We start from the raw sequence: 22,608 nt of genomic DNA on the forward strand, positions 1-22,608 counted from the left end.
CATATAAAACAAAAATATAAATGAAAGTTTAAAAAAAAAAAAGATGTGTTTTTTCTGAGTTTACATGTCAAACTTACAGTTTGAATAATCGGATGCTTCAGTCGGCCCAGCAGGGTTAAAAAAACAACAACAAAAAAAAAGCCCGCTTGGGACTTTGAGCCGACACGAAAACAGAGCCCGCCCCCTTAATGCGTTCTACAATTTTATTGGCTGAGAACGCAGGGGATTCAACACCAATTGGCCATCAATCACTGTCAATCATTCTAAGGGGCGTGTCCTCGGAGCGTCGTATACCACGAGCACAACCAGCTACCAGTTCACAGAAGTGTCACCCGGCTCATTCGCCTCATCATATTAACCGGCGAAAAAATACTGAACCTTTGTATTAAGGCTTCCGGGAGTAAATATGGACGAACCATTGGAACAAATGAACCCTCTCTTGAGAACAGTGAGTAACCGCCCATGACAGTTTAACCGTTGGGCCACCATTATGTTTAGGGCTCTTTGTCCGTGTTTGCCCCTTGTTTGCCAAGCAGCCGGGGAAGTACGAGGGATGCTTGGGAGTCAGCTTCACTGAGGCACCTAACGGCTGCTATTGTTAGCCGGCTTTCTACTTTCTGACACGTGGCATGGATACAAGTTGTGTTCGGGTCTCTTTCTATAGTTAGCGAACGAGTTGGTCGAAATATAAACTTTGAGGAAATTGTGTTTCCTGAACATTTTTGGGGGGGGCGAGTTTAGTCCCCCAAGGATTGTTTTCAAGTAGTATCTTCCTGCGTAAATGAATAAGCAGGGCGCGAGCCGAGTCAGGCCGGTTCAGTGACGTTATTAATAAGAGTAATCACATTAAAAGATCTCCGTTAGCTTGCAAGTCTTGACATGAAAGGTTTCTTTGAATGCTTGAATTACCTAAAGCACGCGGATAACTACATTTGAAACATTACGTTTGACTGGAGTAGGTCAAGGATCTGTTTAATACGGTGGCCCTGAAGGACCAATTAAATTTACAAAAGATGAAACACTTTTACAAAGTTGGAGACAAATTTACATTTTGGAAAACATTTTTACATTTTAAAAAACAATATTACATCAGAAAAACACTTTTAACCAAGGACAAATTTACATTTAAGAAAACAAATTTACAAAAGATGAAACACTTTTACAAAGTTGGAGACAATTTTACAAACGATGGAACACTTTTATCATTTCTGAACCAAATTAACATTTCATTTTTACAGAAAGGGAATGTACCAACAACCGGAAGTAGGGCTGAAGGATTTTGGAAAATAATCTAAATGCGATTATTTTCCTTCATATTGCGATTGCGATTTAATATGCGATTTTTTTTTCAAGGTCCTCTTCTCATGTATTTTTCAACAAACACAAGCAATAAATCAATCTGTATTATAATAAACAATATCACATTTATTATACACAAACTGTTCTTTCTCATAGGCTGGACTTATGTTAAGATAAAGGCAAATGAAGCATGAATTAATATGAAACATGTTTTATTTATCAACTTCAATTACAGTTGTAAACTTACTAAATACTTTGACTTGCAGTCTTGTAAGCGTTCACCACAACTACTTAACAAAATTCTGCCAAACAAGTGTTTTCAGTTTGAAGCATGTTTAAATATGAATCAGCTGACTGCACACAGCGGAGATGCTCAGCTGGGGGCTGCGGCTGAGTGACAGGTCTCTTTTTTTTCTCCACTGCTGGACTGATTATGACCAGGTTGCGCTCCTGGCTGACACCTGACCACGGAAACATGCTATTTTTTCTCAATAAGAACCAGTAGACAGAAAACTGGACACTGTGAGTCTAAAATATGATTCTGTTCAGTTGTCCTGTTGCAGTAAATCCACAAGCTGTCTGGGTCTTCACTGACTCTGCGTCTGCGGAGATTATTTATAAGCCTGCTCCACATGTTGATATTCAGCATGTTGATTATTTTGTACACCGCAATATGATCGGTTCTTCTGCTGAGGCCATTTTTAAAGATGTCAACAACAAAACAACAAATCAAAACTTAGGGTGGCCGAAGTTGTTTTCTTCTTCCCCCTCTGTCTCGTTCTTCGGAGATTTTTGTCCGTTGGCAAACCAACTGAAAGGTGCATTAGCGAGGGGTCAATTAGTTTGTTTTGATGGAGAGAAACCAAACAGAGATGGACTTGGTTTACATATTAGGACATCCTCAGGTCTTAGAGAGAGGTGTCAGACCTCAGATGAAAAAGTATCATATTCTCCGGAAAAGCTCCGTCATATCTCCGCAAAACCTTCATCATGTGTCAGAATCCAGATGAAACGGCCTCAGACCACATCGCCTCAGGCTAAACCGAGTCAGACTAAAAGGAGTCAGACTTAATGGTAAAAGTGTTCCATCGTTTATAAAATTGTCTCCAACTTTGTAAAAGTGTTTCATCTTTTGTAAATCTGTTTCCTTAAATGTAAATTTGTTTTGGCCTTGATAAAAGTGTTTTGCTGATGTAATTTTGTTTTATAAAATGTACAAATGGTTTCCAAAATGTAATTATACATTTAAATGTAAAGTGTTTAATCTTTTTGTAAATTTGTTTTGTCCTTCAGGCCCACCGTAGTTTAGTGCCTGTAATTAATAAACGTCATAGCTATGTCAGTGTGGCTTTCCCCTCGCGTGCAACAGGTCCACTCGTCCCTTTCTCTTGAATGTGTTGTGTTGATAAGATCTGGCGGTGCACTTACAGAAATGAAGGGACTCATTTGCATATCAAATGCGCTCAAAATAGACCGTCTTTCGTGTGTGACATTTCCAAGTCAGGAAGTGCTTCTAATTTTACTGTGAAAGCTTGTGCAGCTGGAGAGGGAGGAGGGTGGGAGGGGGATAGACGTGGAACTGGAGGAGAAATCATTTGCACTAAAGGCAGGCTACATCTTCCTAACTCCTCTATGTGATGTTTTAATAGAGTTAAACAGAGCTGTGGCTGATGGTTTAAAGACCCACATCCTGTCTGCTGGGTGTAACTTTAGTGTCACAGATGAGCATCAAACACACAGGAGCATGCACAGGTCCAAAAAAGAAACTGGTTGCAGTGCTAAGTTTAAAATGCATGCTGACTGTCAGACGCCAATGATGGTGTAGGGTTGTTCACTACTGTGTTTGTGCGTGGGAGCCCAGTTGTGTGTGCATGCAAGGACATGTGCATGCAACTAAAGACACTTGACCCCTTGCTGCCCAGTGAAAAGCTGAAGTACTTCTCCCTTAAGCATAGTGCATTCATTGTGACACAGGACAGTTTCTACTGAAGTTCAACAGCTTGTTGCCTAATAATGTGCAAATTATCCATTAACCCATGAAAATGCACATCGAGACGAACAAGCTGTTGTGAACTTTGAGTTGGACATGCAGCTTGTGTGCATGTTCAAAAAAACATGAACCCAGTTTCAACAAGATGGTCTTTGTTTTTTTTCAGGCTTCCTTGTTGACTAGTGCTGTTGTTGGGGGTCTTTCAAGAGTCACTTTGAAAGTGAAATATTACTGTTATTGACCTGAAAATGTGTGTTAGAGTCATTACAGGATGGAACAATAGAATCTGAAATAATGGACGTAATATCTGTGACGTCACCCATAGGGGTGGAAATTGAAAAGATTTTGTCAATGTCAATGCCATTGTCGATTCTGCTTATCAATCCAATTTCTTATCAATTCTCTTAACGATTCCTGAGTATTTTTTTGAGGGGAAAAAAGTAGTTCTATACAGTGTTCCGCACCAAAAGGAACCATTTTATATTTTCCAAAATTATGTCTGCACAAGACTGAACATTAACATATTCAACTTGAACATACTGAACAACAGGTTGACCTCATTCTCAGCCATGTGAGTCCGGACGTGGACCCTCGAGCCTGGAGGAAAATACTTTGAATTTGGAGAGGAAAAACGCTTTTCCTCTGGGGGTCATCGCAGAGGTATTTTACCCGCTCTTGTAGCCTCATTTCGGCCGTGTGAGTCCGGACGTGGACCCTCGAGCCTGGAGGAAAAACACTTTTCCTCTCCATGTTTCTTCGTAGTTAAAGGAGTTCTGCATCGCAGGTTGTGTGACGTAATGCAACGTACCACGACGCAACGTGACGTGACATCATGCTGGGAAATTAATCAATAACATATGAGGTGTACAATTTCCATGGAATTGATCAATTGGAACCGGTTCTAAGTCGGATCCGGTTTTCGATTCCCACCCCTAGTCACTCACTTGTTTCTGAAGCTCTGTTTTGAAGCCCCATGTTGGCGGGAGCCATATTGGAAATGCTGAACTCAACCTAACTTCTGTCGAGCTAGTGTAAGGTAAAGAGGCGGGCTTTGAGCCTCCTCACCAACAGCTGCAGTGTTCCCGCCTGTCAATCAAGTCAGTCATATCCTAAATGGGCAAAACACGTAATCCTATTATCTTCCGAACTGTCGAGTTGTAAAAAAAATTCGACCTCGTACAGTTTGCTGATAGAGAAATTAGCTCTTCAGACTGAAGCCTTTTTGTCAACAAGGCTGTAAACATGTTTATTAATGCTGCAAAGATCGTCTTTTTTGAATTGGTGTGAATGTGGTTTGGTGTTTCTGCAGCCAGCCTAAAGTGGATGCTTGATGAACTGCAGTTTATAACACTTCCGCATGGGCTTCATGTTTTGAGACCGGAGTTTTGGCGTTCGGATAGAACACACATCATGCAATATCCTCAGGTTGTAGTTATGCTGCTTTCATGCCAACTTCTGATGCATGATGAAATTCCGCTACGAATGTCTGGTGGCCACATCATTTGCTCCACAGTGCAACTCTGACTTATGCTCTACTTTCAAACACAATACTGGTCAGTACTGATTGGTACAAAACCTCCCACAGGACAATTGCTTTTCACCCAGAAACACAAAACACAAGGTTAGCATCATGCCAAGTAAAATCAGCACTTTGTTAGTGTTTTATTGATCCATTCGGTCAGCTTTAACGCAGAGAGTTTAAAAAGAAACATTAGTACCACAAGGTGTTGAGTTCGCCTCCCTTTCTATGTGACAATAAACACACACATCTGTCACTGACACTCAGAAAACAGTTTCTGTACTGTACTCACATTGCACCACAGTGTGTGCTTTGATTGATTTTACCTCAGGTGTTTGCCTACTTGCCAGGAGATCAGGGATTTGTGCGTCCCGCTGTTTCATTAGTTAGAGGAGGTTTAAGTCTAGCCAATGTAGGTTCTATGACCTGGACTATTATTGACTCAGCACTTACTGCCTGAGCTAGTGAGATTTTTTATGAAGCTTGCTCGCTGTAGGGCCCTGCTTTGAATAGGTAATTACACTGAATGAGCCTCTTTGCCTGTCAGGTAGAGCTCTCTGCTTTACAGCTGTAATGTTATGATTATACAATATAAGATAATTAATTCTTCCAGTGCTCAGCAATAGCCTCATTTGTGCACACAACAGAGCGCCTGTTTGTAAGTATTATACCTAATCTACTTTCAGTAGTAATTAAATGTACTTTTATAAAGCAGAGATTACACTGTTTTCAGGCCACATTATTTAAGATACCTTTGGGAAGAAGTCTGCCAGAAGTACCATAATTTAACCGTAATGTACCATGTTTGTCATTTTAACTCTAAAAGGTTTTGTTGAATTTAAAATTACTTTATCTTTTGGCTTCATATTCACAAATGATCAATTAAGGATGTCCTGATCAGCTTTTTTTTTTGTAAACTTATATTTTATTTGCTTGTGTTGATGAGGTTACATCAAAATAAACACATTATAAAAACTTTGGTGTCGGTTAACAAACGTCAGTTTAGCATCTAAAATAGTCCATTCTCTTCAGACTTTTTGATGGGTTATAAAGTCAGTCCACTTTTTCCATTTTCCTTGGCAGGCAGATTGTTGAAGTCTTAAATTGTGTGTAAAGTTCTCCATATCGTATAGGTTTTCTACAATGTCCAGCCAGTTTCTCTGACTGAGTGGGGGGATCCTCCTTACACCACTTTCTTGTTATAGCTTTCTTTGATGCCAGCAATAGTATTCCAACCAGGTACATGTCTGTGCTTTGTATATTTTCCTGTGTTAAATTTCCCAGATACAGCACTTCACACGTCTTAGGACGTTCATAACCTAAAATCTGATCCGCTTTTTTGATATTGAATATTTGCCGATACAGAGTCCCGATCGGATACTTGTGTTTGCCTGGATAATAGCTGATGCACAAGAGGTCAGAGAGATGACCTGCACACTGTTTTGTTTTTCCTTTAACAAACAATAAGTTATTAAAAAAATAACTAAAATATGTCTTATGTTTATTGCATTCAACTTAATCCAGCTAGCATTGTTGTAAAACTTCTAATCTGTTTTACAAGCTCTGCTGTATGAGAGTCACGAAACTGGTGTGCATGCATTACAGCATGCTTAAATCAGAGGCTGCTCTGAATGCAACAAGACGGTGTGTGATTCACTATGTTAGCATCCTGCTGCAAGATGGAGAACGTAAATATTGGGAGTGACAGCGATATCGAAACATGCCCGGTTGCATGCCACTAGCTACGGAGCGACATGCCAGTATAATGAATGAAAAGAATCGGATGAGATTATCGGCTCAAATGCCGATCACCTATCAATAAAAACAATGTCCAGATTGGCTCCGATCCGATAGTTGAGATCGAGACCCTATTATCAATGTATTTAGTCTTTGAAGCTTTCGTGTAAGGATACACCCTCCATTGGATTTATTTTGTCACTCATCGACTGTGAATGTAGGCAAAGTATTATTCCATTTCTGAAGCCACCCACATTTTCTTAACTAGTCTGGACATTCAAAGCAGCAACATTCAATCATATGCCTGCTTTTCTAGTCTCAAGATCACTGCTTGAAGATCTTTGAGCTGACTATAACATGTCTTGATATTTGAATGTGTCCAGAGCAATGGCCTAAAGGGTATTGTTATTTTGTAAAGACAGAGAAAATCAAAGGACATGCAAATTGGATTATGCCCTTGTTGCTATATGTACAGAGAGGACTTTAAAGGTCATCCAATAATAAGAAAACTTATAAAACTCACCAACCCCACTTTGCTGCTTAGTGTGGTCTGAGTCCTAATAGTTGCATGTAATTGAAGCTTGCTTTCCTGTTAAGTGCTGCTGGTATAAACTAAGATGGATAATGGATACGAGACTTTGTTCCCTAAGCTTCTCTCTTTACAGACGTCTATGTTCATAATGATGCCAGCCTGGTTATCATCAGGTTTGGGAATGATGGGGATTTTTGTTTACTAGTCAAGTTCCTTCCAAACTTGATATAAAATCATCTGTAAACTAATGGACACAGAGGAGCCCTTTGAGATTTGTTTATCACATGTTTGTGCTGCAGTGACAAAGACAAGTCCATTTACTGTGTAGCACTTATACAGACCCCCCTTGGGCAAGCTGGAAAACATGAAGCTGATAATATTGTCACGCAGCCAATCTATCTATTCCTCTTTTTTTCCTATTCAGTCCAGAAGGTGCCGTTAATGTACCTTTCATTTAAAAATGATAGTCCTGCTGCATAGCACAAGTAGGACAACATTTCTGGACACTTTTGAGTATGGCCGGGTGATAATTTGATAACGATAATTATCGTGATATAATTTTTCTCAATGTAAATATAACAAAAGTTCGATACAAATTTGATGAATTTAAACCCGCAAATCTGCCTTAAACACTAATTGCCACCCAACATTAGACAGAAGAAGAGGACGGCATTGAACAGCCAATCATGTCGCAGGGTGTGAGGTAGGCGGGGCTTAAAGACGTTCAGAGCGGAATGTAAACACAGCTGAAACGAGCGACAGTGACACTGAAGAAAACTCAAAACATACCAGCTCAAAGCGGAATCATTAGTTTTACACTGCTGACTCTGCGTTAACTATTAACTTCATACTCTTCATTAAATGTACTTTCAGGATGTGGGTAAAGGAAAAGCACAAAGACGACTTCTACTGTACATTAGTGCTGGGCGATAATTGATAGCGATAATTATCGTGGTTAGGGCTGAACGATTTTGCAAAATAATCTAATTGCGATTATTTTCCTTAATATTGCGATTGCGATTTAATATGCAATTGTTTTTTCAAGGTCCTCTTCTCATGTATTTTACAACAAACACAAGCAATAAATCAATCTTTATTATAATAAACAATATTATAATATATAATATATAGCGGGGGGCGCTAATGAGCCTTAAATGCTCAGTTACCATCCAACATTTGACAGAAGAAGAGGACAGCATTGAACAGCCAATGATGGCGCAGGCTGAGAGGTAGGCAGGGCTTAAAGACGTTCGGAGTGGAATGTAGGTTTACACAGGTGAAACGAGCGACAGTGACAATGAGAAAAACTCAAAACCTACCAGCTCAAAGCAGAGTTGTTAGTCTGACACTGTGCTGACTCTGCGTCAAATATTAACTTAATACACTATTAAATGCAATTCCATGATGTGGGTAAAGGAAGAGCATGAAGACAACTTCTACTGTACATTTCTAACATGTTTATTTCCACCTCGATGGTAGGACAACTTAACACTGAATCAGCGTGATGCATTCACTGCACTGTGTGAAACAATATCACTCTGCCTGTAACCCTTAGTAATCTTAAAGGGGAGAGCACAACTCAAAACAAAACTCTACTAAACTGATACACAGTATACACTTTGATCTAGGGGTGAGTATTGCCATATTCTACACAGTAAACTAAGACAAAATCGGGATGGTGTTTATGTAAATCACACAATATTACTCAAAATTTAAAGGACAAATTAAGTCAAACTATTTGATTGAAACCAACTTTTCCACTTGATTGTTTTTGAAATACTGAAGTTGTATTTTAGTTCCAACTCAGCTAAAATGTGAATTTTTAATATTACAAAAATATTGATATTAAGAGTTGAAATATCAATATCATATTGGAGGTCAAAGTATCGAGATATATTGCTGTATTGATATTTTTTTCACCCCTCTAATTTGATCTTTGTTGTAAATTTAAATCAAATCATGCAAATTATCTTGACCTGAGAAAAACAAGAATCTACAAACAAAAAAATTATAGATTTTAACTTCCTGTTAGCACCGTCAAAAATGAGGGATCAAAAGTTTATCAGAAAATTTAATTTCAGACACAAGCTAACAGACTGTCTGGTTTCTTCAACTTTTACTTAGGTCCAAAAAATGAAATTACGATTTGATATTTATCATGATTGTTATCATTATTGACTGATATGAAAAATATTATCTTGATTACATCGTTTTCAGTATCACCCAGCTCTAGTCTTGACTTTGCCCTAACTCAAAGCTACAGAACTCTAGTTAGGTTTTCCTGTTGCATAGGCTCTGCCTTTAGATGTCACTCTTTCTATTTAAAATCATTCACTCCCTTTGCATCAAGTGTCTCAATTTTAAATTTGGTTTCACCTTCACCTTTATGGTTTTATGGTCAGCCTGCTCGGAGCTGACTTGTTATGAGTATGATGTCAACAGAGTATATCTGGACTGTACCAAGATATCCAGCGTTCCCTTGTATTCATTTTATTTACTGCTTCGGTCGTAGGGACATGTTCTTTTTGCCCTCCTCATGTAACAGTTCTTTTTATGGACAGGAAACAAACGACCCACAGTTCCCAGTAAAATTACAGGTTGTTGAAAGACATGTCTGACCTTGATTCAGTGATCAGGACAGTGAATGTCAAAGTCAAAGGCACACAGTGTGCATTGGGGTCTCGTAATGAACACAGCTATCTGTGCTTTTTCAATTCATTGCACCCTCTGAGGAATGCCAAGCCTACACGTGTGCTTGTTTCTATTTATCTGTGTTGGGGGGTGGGTCTTCATTTGTGACCTGAATACCTCAGCGGGTGAGCTTTTGAATGTCCTCCAAATGCATGTGTATTTCCTTCACTGGGTAGTGTGTGTATGTGTGCGTGTGTGTGTGTTTTTAGGCACTTGGCTGGTCGGATGAAATATTCATGGTGGCATGGTGGGATTGGCTGCCGAGCAAAGAGCGGGCTGACAGGGTAAAGCAGAGCAGTGTGCGTTTTGAAGCAGCTCTCTCTCTCTCTCTCTCTCTCTCTCTCTCTCTCTCTCTCTCCTTTTCTCAGTATAAAGAGATGAGCAGAGGATGAGGGAACATACAAGTGCGACAGTGTCTCTGTTATTGCTTAGCTCACACACCATCTACAGCAGCAACGACAAGAAGGAACTGGCTTACGTCGCTGCTGCTTTGCTTTGATGTTTTAGTCTAAATGGAGGAACACAGCGAAGGGGAGCATGTGCTTACGGTACGTCTGGTCCTGCCTGTGTGTGGTTTTATGTTTGTCGGACTGTCGTGTCTGCACCCCGTCAGGATCAAGTGTCTCTGTTTGTGCAGTGTTGTTTCTGTGTGTCAGATTAATAGTGGTCTGTCCCCCTTTGTTCTCCTATGGTACAGTGGAGTGATGATCTGTGCTAATGAATGGGGCAGGTGGTCAGTACATTTGACCAGAAGGAAAAAGGCTTGGATGTGTGGCGCGGGAGGTAATGTGAGAGACGGGGGGTGAGAAGCTGTTACCTCATCCCAACATGCCTCTTGAAATGGAAACGTTTCCTTTCCACTCTTTGATCGCCTCAAGGAGCGGGAAAGGAGAGGAAAGAGGCAGACAGTTATGGCTGATTGTAGGAGCGGGACAAGGGGAACAGGAAGGAAGAAGAGAGGCAAGGAGTGTCGGGGATAGGAGGGGGGTTATTGGTCTGTCAAGGTAGCTGAATCCAAACAAGGTGCATGCTGTCAACAGTGATGATAATCACTGACTGATGGGGAAGATGAAATAAAATGTGTTTTCAATCAGTGAAGCTTAAAGCACACCGTACAAAATAACCATACCCAATTGGGAACACTGGTAATGTTAAAACCTGGTGCTCAGACAATTGGGACAATATTTGCAGGGCAGAGGGGGTGATGGCTTCCATGTTTGTGTTTGTCTGCAAAGTTTTTGCTGTTTAGGAGTAGGGCTGGGTGATAATTCGATAATGATATTTATCGATATCGACTGATATGACATATTTTACTGTGAAAACATCCTTTTCAATATCGCCCAGCTATATTTAGGAGTATCTGTGATTGTTTTTTAACATTCTTAGCATACGTGTATACTATAAGATTAGATGACGCAAGCTTCTCACAGCCGTCCAAGTTAAACCCTGTTCTGATGTGCCAGACAAGTAAATATTTGAATGATATATTGCTTTCCAATCATATATATTTATAAATATGTTTTGAGGTAGGGATGCACGATATTGGATTTTTTGCCGATATCCGATATGCCGATATTTTACAACTCATTTAGCCGATTACCGATACTTTTTTCCGCACACCTCATAGCAGAGATCATCAATTCTCTTCTGTATTGGAATTAGCGTACAGTATTATGGTGATACTCTTATCACATTTGTTATGAAATATCCATTTCTTGTGCAAAATAAGAAAAATACTTCATACTTAAAACTGCATATTTATTTATGACAATTGCTTTCAAACAAAATTCATTCAAAAAGATACATCCTACTTAAAACTTGAATGATGCTCTCCCTGAGACAATCATAACAATACCCACAACTAGGGATGGGTACCGAATTCGGTACTTTGATAGGTACTGACCGAATTCCGTCGGTACTACCGAGTACCGACTCACGTAAAATCAAACGGTACCATGTTTCGGTACCTGAACGCATCCTTGTGTCTGTGAGGGAGTGGAAAAGGAGGTGATTTTCCATACTTTCGCCCTGTAATAAAGTCAGAGACTGACCGGGTGGACGTCTCTGCTCTCTGCTCTCTGCTCTCTGCATCTGCGCGGGAGCGCGCCAAACGGAGCATGCAGCTGACGGGCGCGCACACTCACCGCGAGTCAAAACTTCATGAGGATTAAGTTTATTTTCTACAGTCTATGGTTTAGACTGACCCTCTCGCTCCGACTACCAAACCCCGTTTATAACCGTTCCTGTGTGCGTGAATGCCCAACAAGTAAGTTGTATGTCCTGTTATTATAAAGAGACGGATAACTGACTTTTTCCCATCCGCAGGCATTCATATGCGTTACTTGATAAACTCCTGAAAGAGCAATTAGACGCCACGAGCACGATCACCTATATAATCCTGTTTCTGTTCATTTCATATTAAATTGAATAAATATGTTAAATTAAACAAATTTGAGATTTTTTTTTTTTTTAAATAATATTTATTACTACATAAAAACACAAAAGTACCGAAAATTGGTACCGTTGAGTACCGGTACCGATTCCCAGGTACCGGGTATTGGTACCGTATCGGTTCAAATGTGAAAGGTACCCATCCCTACCCACAACCAGGTCAAATTTGACCAATTTCACATTTGACATAGTAAGTAAACCTAACCTCTGTTCACGGGGAACATGTGAAAAGTGCAACTGTACAGCAATTAAACCCAAATTAAATAAAATGGTTTACTCTTTGACAGTAAATGTGCCTAAATTAGTCAGCTACATATACCTTACAGACTGCTGCTTAAATTCAAATTTAACTTAAAACATGAGCCCAACATGTGTGCAGCAGCCCATTATTTTATCGGTTAATTACATCGGCGGATATCGGATAGTTCATTTTTAAGCCAATATCGTCCGAAACCGTCAATGTGCCGATTATATCGTGCATCCTTATTTTGAGGTTTAAATTGCAGCTTCTGGTAAGCATCATTGGATGTTTTCGCCTTCCCGAAAAGCGCAATATACATAGAAATGTAAACACTTTTTCATGCAATGATCATTATTTGGTTAGCAGCCCCCTGTAATCTCTCAGATGTCCATCTCTATCATTCTGTTTTCAGACAAAATAAATTGGTAACATAATTTAACAGTAATTGGCAGTAAATAGATGTCAATATTCTCATCCTTAGTATTTAATTGTGCATTGGCAGTGAGAAATATTCAGTAATCTCAAGGGACAGGTCTCTCTCACCATGTAACACATTTCTTACGTCAGTCTTTATTGATTGGACCAGGTCCCAGTAAAGCAAGGCTGGCAAAGGACCGGGATTAGAGGGAACCAGGCCTGTTGGCTAGTCGGATCGCCCGTTGTTTCATTCACTGTCTTTTTGGCTGAAGAGGTGTTTGGCTGCTGTTGGGTTAAATCATCCCACACAAACAGAACAGAAGTGAGGTAAACGTGACTGTTATTGTGGTAAAGGGCTCGTTGTCTTGTTGAGTAATAACTGAGCATTAGTCACGATGATGGTTATATCGAGCAGTGGGATTAGAAAAAATCCTAGTAGCAATAAGTACTTACTTTTTTGTATATTGGAACAATTACAGAGCTTGACACTGAAAATAGTCCAGTTACCTGGGGCCACTTTGACTCTCTGCGCCCCTATATTCCCATATATATGGCCCTTTTTGGCTTCCAATAAATCATTTGAATGCATCAAGCGGCAACCTCCAGTCTCAAAATATGAAGCCCATGTGGAAGTGTTATAAACTGCAGTTCATCGAGCATCCGCTTGAGGCTTGCTGAAGAAACACCATAAACCACATTCACACCAATTCAAAAAAGACTATTTTTACAGCATAAATAAACATGTTTACAGCCTGGTTCAAAAAAACGGCTTCAGGTTGAAGTAGCTCATTTCTTTATCTGCACACACTGTACGGGGGTGAATTTTTTTATAACACAACTTTCAGATATAAGATTATGAATTTTGCCTATTTAAGAACATGACTGACTTGCCTGATAAGTGGGAACCAAGCGGCCTCAAAGCAAAAGTGCTCCTATAGCGTCCATTGTAAGTGTATTAGGGGTGTAACGATTCATCTACTACATCAATGTATCGTTTAATATTGCTATGATCCCACTACATTGATCTGTGCTCGGCAATTTGTTTTTTTTTGCACTCTTAATGATAAAGATGTTAAACGTTACTCAATTCAGGTCGTGTGACGTCATCGCCACGCGCCAGCAGACAACAAAACATAGCATGGCGGATGGCAGAGGAGAAGCCGGCGAGCGAGAAATTATCAAGCCACCATTGCGGTCCAGTGTGTGGAAACACTTTGGCTTTTGCGAAGACAGAGATGATCTAAATAAGTCGCTCCTTGTTTGTAGGTTATGTAAAGGTCAAGTAAAGTAACGCAGCAACACAACAAATCTATCCAACCACCTACTAAGGCGCCATGGGATTTCACACAACGTTTATATCCATGATTAATTTATACCGGATTCCCTTACAAGAAACAACAGGAATCTAGGACTGTCCAGTATCAAGGTATTTTTTTCACAGTCACACTGGTTGAATTTTTGGCTGAAAAGTTACTGAATCGATTTCAAGCCACTGAATCGTTTTGGATTGTATCGTTCTAAATGAACCAATATCATCCTTTAATCGTAACCACGAATCATGATACGAATCAAATCGTTACACCCCTACAGTGTATGTTCTCCAACAGCCATAACGGCTGTAAAACCTAGTAATGCACACCCCCACTGCCCTTGTTATTTGTTGTCTCTCTCTGAACCAGTGAAGTTTGTACGATGGAAGGCAACACCATTGCGCTGTTGCTTTTTGGATCATGGTCATACCTCCTCGGCTATCCTGCTACCAGACATTGATATCGCTGGTTTATGGCGCCACAGATGTGAAGCCATAGTGGAAGTGTTTCCATTTGAGTAGGCGACAAAGCAATGTTTGCAGACAGTCATTTTTTTTGTTTACCATTCACCACACCACACATTTGAAAGACTGTGGTGCTTCCTCGTATTCCTACCTCTCCTACATCTTGCCACGTTAAAGTAGTGCGGGAAATCTGACACCACCGTCAGCTCTCCCAACTTTAGCGCATGGTGATCTCATATTTTCTCATGGGGGGGGGAAAGTTTCCTCATCCCTGAATGTGGACTCACAGGCACACACCAGCCAGTGTGGGTATATAATGCATGAAAGCAAACTAGATACAAAACCAAAAATACTGCTAATCACAAGCGCGTATTAGACCAATATTATGTTGACACATGATGCATCCCTACTGTAATCATGAACAGAGAATCCAAACAAGACTATCTTGAACCTGAACATGACTTTTTTTATATGGATCATAGCCCAACCTGTATGTTATACTTCGGAAATCCTTGTGCACACATGGTAAGCCTCATGTTTACTCTTAATGGTTCATGTGAACCATAAATCCCCACTCCTGCATTCAACCCCTCACTTTGTGCTTAACAATCTAAGCTGTTATGAAGGGAGGGGGAAATCCTTGTATGTAGACACACACCGACAGTACTTGTTTACCAGCCTGTTATTCCTAAAGGATACAGCTTTAGAAAGTGTAGTAGATGGAAGAACACTTTGATTTTTTAAATTTGGGTGTCCATAATGTGTTCCTTTTCATATAAAGTTTGCCTTCAATAGCAGCTTTATAAATTATCCTGAAAGCCTTTTCCCCAATGAACACCCTTAAAAGCCTTTTTTAACAGTACAAGCCAGATGCATGAAACATAATGCATCTACTCTCCTTCAGACTCTGCCTCACCTCAATAACAAAAATGAACAAATAAGACATGGTTTGTTTTCATCACCTAACCACCACAGTTTTCACATTTTGGAATGAATGTTTGCTTTAGAACAAATGCATTAAAAGTAGGGATGTCCCGATCCCGATCTCAACTATCGGATAAAAGCCGATCTGGACTTTTTTTAATTGATCAGTGATCGGCATTTGAGCCGATCATCTCATCCGATAATTCTCTGTCACTGAACACAAATTGCAGCTGAAGGCATGTGAGTGTGATTGAGCGTTCTGAGTTTGCTTAACTGTGTGTCATACATAATGAGGAAATAATAAATGTGACATTAATGTAGAACTCAAGCCATGATTTAAATTGTATTGTAGAACTCACATGTGCACCGCCAGACATGGCACAATAAAAAGCATTTGCTCTACGCACCCTACGGTAACTCTCAAGGGACATATGGTTAAAAAAGGCGAAAACATAAACCAAACACACAACAGCCTGTCACATTAGTGTTAGTATTCGCAACCTCTTGGCTAGTGGCATCTACCGTTCTCTATACCGGCATGCCACTCCGTAGCTGGTGGCATACAGCCAGGCGTGTTTCAATCTCACTCCCAATACTTGTTTTCTCCACCTCGCAGCCGGATGCTTAAAATTTGAATCCTGCACCGTCTTGTGAGAGTTGCGTTCAGAGCAGCCTCAGATTTAAGCACGCTGTAATGAAGCACACCAGATTCGTGGGTCTCATACAGCAGAGCTTGTAAAACTGATTTTGAGTTTAACACATAGACTGTATAAAATATGGACGTAGTATCTGTGACGTCACCCATCTGTTTCTGAAGCGCTTTTTTGAGGTCAATCGGCGGCAGCCATATTGCTGCTGTTGAGCGATTGTGACGTAAAGAGGCGGGCTTTGAGTCTCCTAGCCAACAACTACAGTGTTCCCGTCTGTCAATCAAGTCAGCTGTGCCTCTCATTGGAAGACTTGTAATCTTAATATCTTCGAAATTGACGCGTTAGAAAAAAATTCACCCCCCCTACAGTGTGTTGATCGAGAAATGAGCTATCCAGACTACACTCGTCTTTTGTACCAGGCTGTAAACATGTTCATTTCTGCTGTAAAAATCGGCTTTTTTGAATTGGTGTGTATGTGGGTTCTGGTACTTCTGGAGCCAACCTCAAGTGGATCCTTGATGAACTGCAGTTTTTAGCACTTCCACATTGGACACATATTTTCAGACTGGAGGTTGTCGCTTGGTTTTACAACAATGCTAGCTGTATTAAGTTGAATGGAATAAACATAAGATATATTTTAGTTATTTTTTTAATTACTTATTTATGTTAAAGGGAAAGAAATAGTGTGCAGCTCAACCCTCTGACCTCTTGTGCAGCTATTATCAAGGCAAACACAGGTATCGGATTGGGACTCGGTATCGGCAAATATTCAATATTGAAAAAGCTGATGGGGATTGGGGCCAAAAAAGCTGATCGGCATCCTTAATTAAAAGTGTATATGTTGGCAGTAATGGGAAAGGGGAACTTAATGCAGGAGTGAAATTTGACCACAGCTCTGACTTTATGTGCAGAAGGAAATCATTAGCTTACACAGCAATTTATAAGTCCAGGTGGTAGGTATTTCATACTTACTCTTTAGCCACATCTAGAGGCAACCAGGGTCATATATGGTCCACTAAATGCTATTAATCTTTTCAAAAACAATAGACCTGTCTGTTAACTGACCTGTTAGGGAGCAATCAGTGTAATTTTAGTAAACGGTTAAAAATTAACAGAGAAAAAAGCAGTTTAGACAAGTTAATCTGTCATCTGGGAACAGCATTTCCACAAGACAACCACATGAGAAGAAGAGGATTAGGGTTCAGCTTAGAGAACATAAAAATGAGGAATGGTTAGGACAAGAGTGACACTTTTTATGGTGTGATTCTGCTTGCACTTTGCATGGTTCCTTCCTCCCTTTGATTGTTATTTGGAGCCCACTCTCTGCTTTTGTCCTCCACGAAGTGTACTAAGAAAAGCCCAGCAGGGCTTATCCTGTAACGTATTCCACGCATGCTTTCAGCTCTTCTCACAAGAGGTGGTGTTATGTTCCCATGTGACATCAAGGGGGTTCTGATGTCAGTTCCCCACCATGATGGACATAGGTTTTCTCAGTAGCAGGGGAAGCCACATGTTTTGAATCCCATTAGTAATGTTTCTGTCATGTGGCTGCACACACGTTTCAGTGGGCACTGACTGGGTGTTGACTTACACGACTGATGTATGTTTAGTGTAGAATTAAATCAGATAGAATTAGGGCTGGCCGATAATTTGATAATGATAATTATTGTAATATGATTTTTCTCATTATAGATATAATGAATGTTCCATAAAAATGTGATATAAATAAACCTGTAATTACTCCCCCAACCACTGGACATAGAGGGGGCACTGATGAGCCTTAAATGCTAGTTGTCACCCAACATTAGACAGAAGAAGAAGACGGCATTGAACAGCCACACCGAAAAAAACTGAAAACCTTCCAGCTCAAAGCAGAGTTGTTAGTCTGGCAATGTGTCGACTCTGCGGTAATTTTGAACTTCATACACTTCATTGAATATACTTTCAGGATGTGGGTAAAGGAAGAGCAAGGAGACAACTTCTACTGTGCATTTGTAACAGGTTAAATGTCCACTGCGACCGTATTACAACTGAACACTGAATGACCCCGATGCATTCACTGCACTGTGAGAAGCAACATTACTTTGCCTGTAACCCTTAGTAATATTAAAGGGGGCACAACTCAAAACAATACTCTACTAAACTGATACACAGTACACAATTTGGTATATCTTTGTTGTAAATTTAAATCAAGTCATGCAAATACCTCAATCTGAGAAAATGAGAATCTACAAACTAAAACTTCACAAAAATCTCAACTTACACAAAAGACCTGCTTCCTGTTAGCACTGTCAGAAATGATGGATTCAAGAAGCTTACAAACTGTCTGGTTTCTTCAACTTTCACTCAGGACCAAAAAATCTGACTTTAAATTCAAATGAAGTAATGATTTGATATTTATCATGACAATTATCGATATCGACTGATATGAAATATTTCATCCTGATAACATCATTTTAAATATCGCCCAGCTCTAGTTAGAAAAGAATCATCATTGTGTCCATAACATGAAAATCTTCCTGGATCCACATAGAAAAGAGAACACTGCAAGACCCATATACTGTATGCCATCCTGGCTCTCTTTACTGTGTAAATGCAGCAAGCCAGAGACACATCTGCCTTCTATCAACAGTCATCTATTGGTGTCACTAACTGTTAGCTTTTCAGATGACATTTTGCTCCTTCTGAGCCCTTCTGCTCCTGCAGCCCAACCACAGCTGTGCTTTGTGGGCATAATGGCCCAGTTACCTCCCCGGGCCTGTGGACTGCTGGTGTGATAGTGTACTGGTTTATTTTGGACTAAGCTATGTGACAAATTGCATCATGTGTTCTTAATTTGACCCAGGCAATTTGAGGTTGAGGGCACAGCAGGCTTCAACACGTGTGTGTGTGTGTGCTTCACCGTGCAGGAATGATGACGGAATGCACGGAATACATGTTAATTGATGTTTGCACACAAACAAGGGTTTATATTGTATATATATCAGATTTGTAGATGTGGTATTTTAAGATGATTAGGAATAAGTCGATACCCATTTAAAGCTAGCTTTGTGTGCTGTGCTTGTAAGCATAGGTTCATGTATTTCCTGCAGAATGGGGAATTAGAACCAGAGCTCTTGTTCAAAACTTCCTGTTTCAGTTTGATTATTTTCTGTTCCAGTCCTGTTGCATTACAAGGAAATTCTTACCCATTTGAAGGTATCATTTAAAATCCATGTGAATTAAAAGTAATCAAACTAAACTGCAATTAAAGATATATTTATATGTAAATGCTCTGTCTTAGGTTGATTGCAGCTGAACATGTTTTAGATCTGAAACTCCTCAGTGAACAACAACAAGAAAACAGTCCAGTTTTGGTCACCCTTGGTGTGCTGTAACTCCAGTTACTAGACAGATTAATCTCTCTCTGCTTTTTTCCCTCACTGCAGCTGAATTATTACTGCTCCTCATCAAGGAGCTGTCAGCGAGCAACATGGCTCATTATCATGCAAATCCACAGGCAACTGAGACTCATACAAACACACACCGGCTAACAACTGCACACACAAACACAAGCATCTTTCATTGTAGGTGGGGCTCTCATAAGAGACTGGTTATGGTAATATCTGTATGGAAATCTGAAAGTAGTAAAGCATTGATGAACAGGAAGCGCAGGGAATGGATGTGGAGTGTGTGCTTTACATCAGAATGAAACGCCAATGAGGTCAGGTGAGAAGACTGACTGGTATGTTACAAGGCTCCTGATATCATCAATGTAGAATGTAATATTTTAGCATGTACTCTCCTCCCCTCTCAATGATTGGTCCAGGCACATGAATGCGCTCACCAATTGGGGATGTTGTTGCATCAAAGTGTTTGCATACAAGGCAGTAACAGCATAGTGGTAGGTGTTGCAAGGAAGGGTTTTGATAACAGTGAGTGTACCGTCTATATAAGAGACTATATAATACTACTACTACTACTACTACTAATAATAATAATAAAGTTTATTTATAAAGCGGTGCAGAGCAGACAGACTTTCTACACAACAATCTAACTATCTTTAAATAATTCATATAGTCGATCAGATATCAACATTTCACTCTTTTAACACTTTTGCTTTTGTAATATCCTAAGTTAAATAATCTAGCATGCAAAAAAGTCAAAAGAAAACTTTCTTCATGTGACCACTATATCTGATTCTCTTGATTCAAATAAAAATGCCATGAACGCAAAATACAGGTCTGCATTGCACTTTTACGACGGTCCCTGAATGCACCTGCAGTAACAGTCAGCTCAAGGCACTCTTTAATGCCAAGGAGTTGATCCAAACTTACTAAATGTGTCTGATGTTTCACCAAACTGGATGAAATCAAGCTCTAGAGGCGGAGCTTTTTACGGTGAGAGCGGCAAAAACGGCAAACATCAAATATTAAACAAACGTCCCCCTGTTGTGTCTTTGTCCCTAACGCAGACTGGGGGTAAAAATCCTCAATGAAGAGGAGACTGGTTCACTCAGCACACCTGCTGCAGGTAGAGACCAAGCTAACACTGCGCCCCTTAGATAATAACTCAGCCTGACCTTGTTGGTGCTCGGGCCCTAAAAATGAGTGAATAAAAGAAAACCATGAATAAAAGTAGATAATAAAATAAAGATAATTGTAATATCGTGGATAAAACAATATTACAGGAAAGCCTTTTGATAAAAATGTGTTTTCAGCTGTGATTTAAGGAAAGATACTGATGCAGCTTGCCTGAGATCCTCAGGCAGGTCGTTCGCTCAATCACCCTTAGATTTCAACTTTGTGACGGGAACTTTAAGATTCCTGCCCGAGGATCTGAGGCTGTGCCCGGGCGCGTAGGGTGACAGCAAATCGCAGATATATTCAGGGGCCAGGCTATGAAGTGCTATAAAAGTGATAAGTAAAACCTTAAAATCTATTCTAAAAGCAATTGGCAGCCAGTGTAGGGTCATTAAAACAGGATCAATGTGCTCTCTCTCCTTGGTTAAAAGTCTGGACATATGTTGGACAAGTTCCATGAAGTGTATATCTTTGATATATTGAGACCCCCGACCTATTATGATGACCTGTCAAAGAAATCAGACTGCAATACACATTGGGATTGTATCCAGTCTATCATCTATAACTTTAAGGAAATTGCATCTATGTATTTTTAGTTCTGCCATCAGTTATGTAGTTAGAGGCAGCATTAGCTTGCTGCCAGCTTGTGATATTTATACACCCATATATCACTGTGTGTCTAAATTAAGCTCCTTCCGTTTCAATATGCCTAATATTAACACAAATATTGGCCAGCAGTGTATCAAGGGTGAATTGGTGGAAGTGATTTAACATGCAAACTTATTTTATTGTATGTTTGTTGTTGAGGGGGCTGGTTGTATTGTATTGTATTGTATTTAATTTAGGGGGGGTGTAATGACAGAAAAAGAAGCCAAGCCATTCTGGTTCTATCATTATCTTTCTGCTATCTGCCAGGCACAGCATCAGTGTCAGTTGCAGTTTCCTTGTTGTAGACCCGCAGTGACTTCCCTCAGCACATTTAGTTCTGTTTTTGGCCACCATGCTGCTGTAATTGGAGACGCCGTCTCTGTGGCTGCCTTAAAAGTTGTGGCACATAAAGGCAGGAGTCAGGGGACCGCTAATAACATGGTTGGTAATTGAACGAAGAAAGATGTTGGTTAAAGAGGTTCATGGTTTTGGTTTGGGTTCGTAACTTGTGTGTTTAATCTCCTCTGTTGTCTTTTCAAGATTCAAACTAAAAATTTTTGATTGTTGGAAAATAAATTAGTAAAAATGAGATCCACAAGTATTTTTTTTCCACTTTGAAGATGGAAAAATACAAATAATTTTACAAATTTTGGTAAAATATAACAACCCTTTACTGCTGATGGTTCAGGCTAAGGCTTGGAGTTGTGGAATGGATGTCCTCACAAGAATAGCTATAGTATCTGACTGTGTTTGAGATCTTTGATTACTTCTTAAAGGCATTAATTTGACAAAGAATTTTATTAATTAGATGAGTGTATCCTGACAGCTTTATATCTCCTCTACTTCCATCCTTCGCTCTTTCCATGACAATGATATCAGGTTCAGGTCATACTATCTTTGTAATGAGAGCAGCTAGCCACCATGGATAGTTGTAGTTGTAGCCGCTGGAGTCTGGCACGTCCACAGAAGCAGGCTGTCTACGGCAGCGGCTTAAAGGAACCTACGAGACAAGGGAGCTTAGGGACTTCAGAAAAGCCAATGGTTAGTAACTTTAATGGGTCAGGGAGAGTTAAAGTGTGTGACAGGCAGACTAAGGAGAGAGAGGAGAGAGAGGGGAAAGACATACAAGTCAGCAACCAATTTTAAGTGTAAGTGGAAATGTTTGAGTCTCAG

At 39.9% G+C, this 22,608-nt stretch overlaps 1 protein-coding gene across 11 annotated transcripts in view; it reads left to right on the forward strand.

Moving 5' to 3' along the window:
• Positions 1 to 260: 260 nt before the first annotated feature.
• Positions 261 to 22,608, forward strand: part of LOC117827716 (sodium bicarbonate cotransporter 3-like) — a 53,445-nt gene continuing 31,097 nt past the window's right edge. For 6 of the 11 annotated variants that reach the window (XM_034704404.1, XM_034704405.1, XM_034704410.1 and 3 more), the window contains exon 1: positions 277 to 448. In XM_034704404.1, the coding sequence (XP_034560295.1) occupies positions 407 to 448 (42 nt within the window). In that variant the 5' untranslated portion in view covers positions 277 to 406. Of the gene's footprint in view, positions 449 to 22,608 lie in introns of all 11 variants that reach the window. The other 5 variants (XM_034704415.1, XM_034704413.1, XM_034704406.1 and 2 more) reach the window with 5 other exon arrangements.

The sequence above is a fragment of the Notolabrus celidotus genome, chromosome 16 (assembly GCF_009762535.1).
Source record: "Notolabrus celidotus isolate fNotCel1 chromosome 16, fNotCel1.pri, whole genome shotgun sequence".
In the NCBI taxonomy this organism is placed as follows: domain Eukaryota; kingdom Metazoa; phylum Chordata; class Actinopteri; order Labriformes; family Labridae; genus Notolabrus; species Notolabrus celidotus.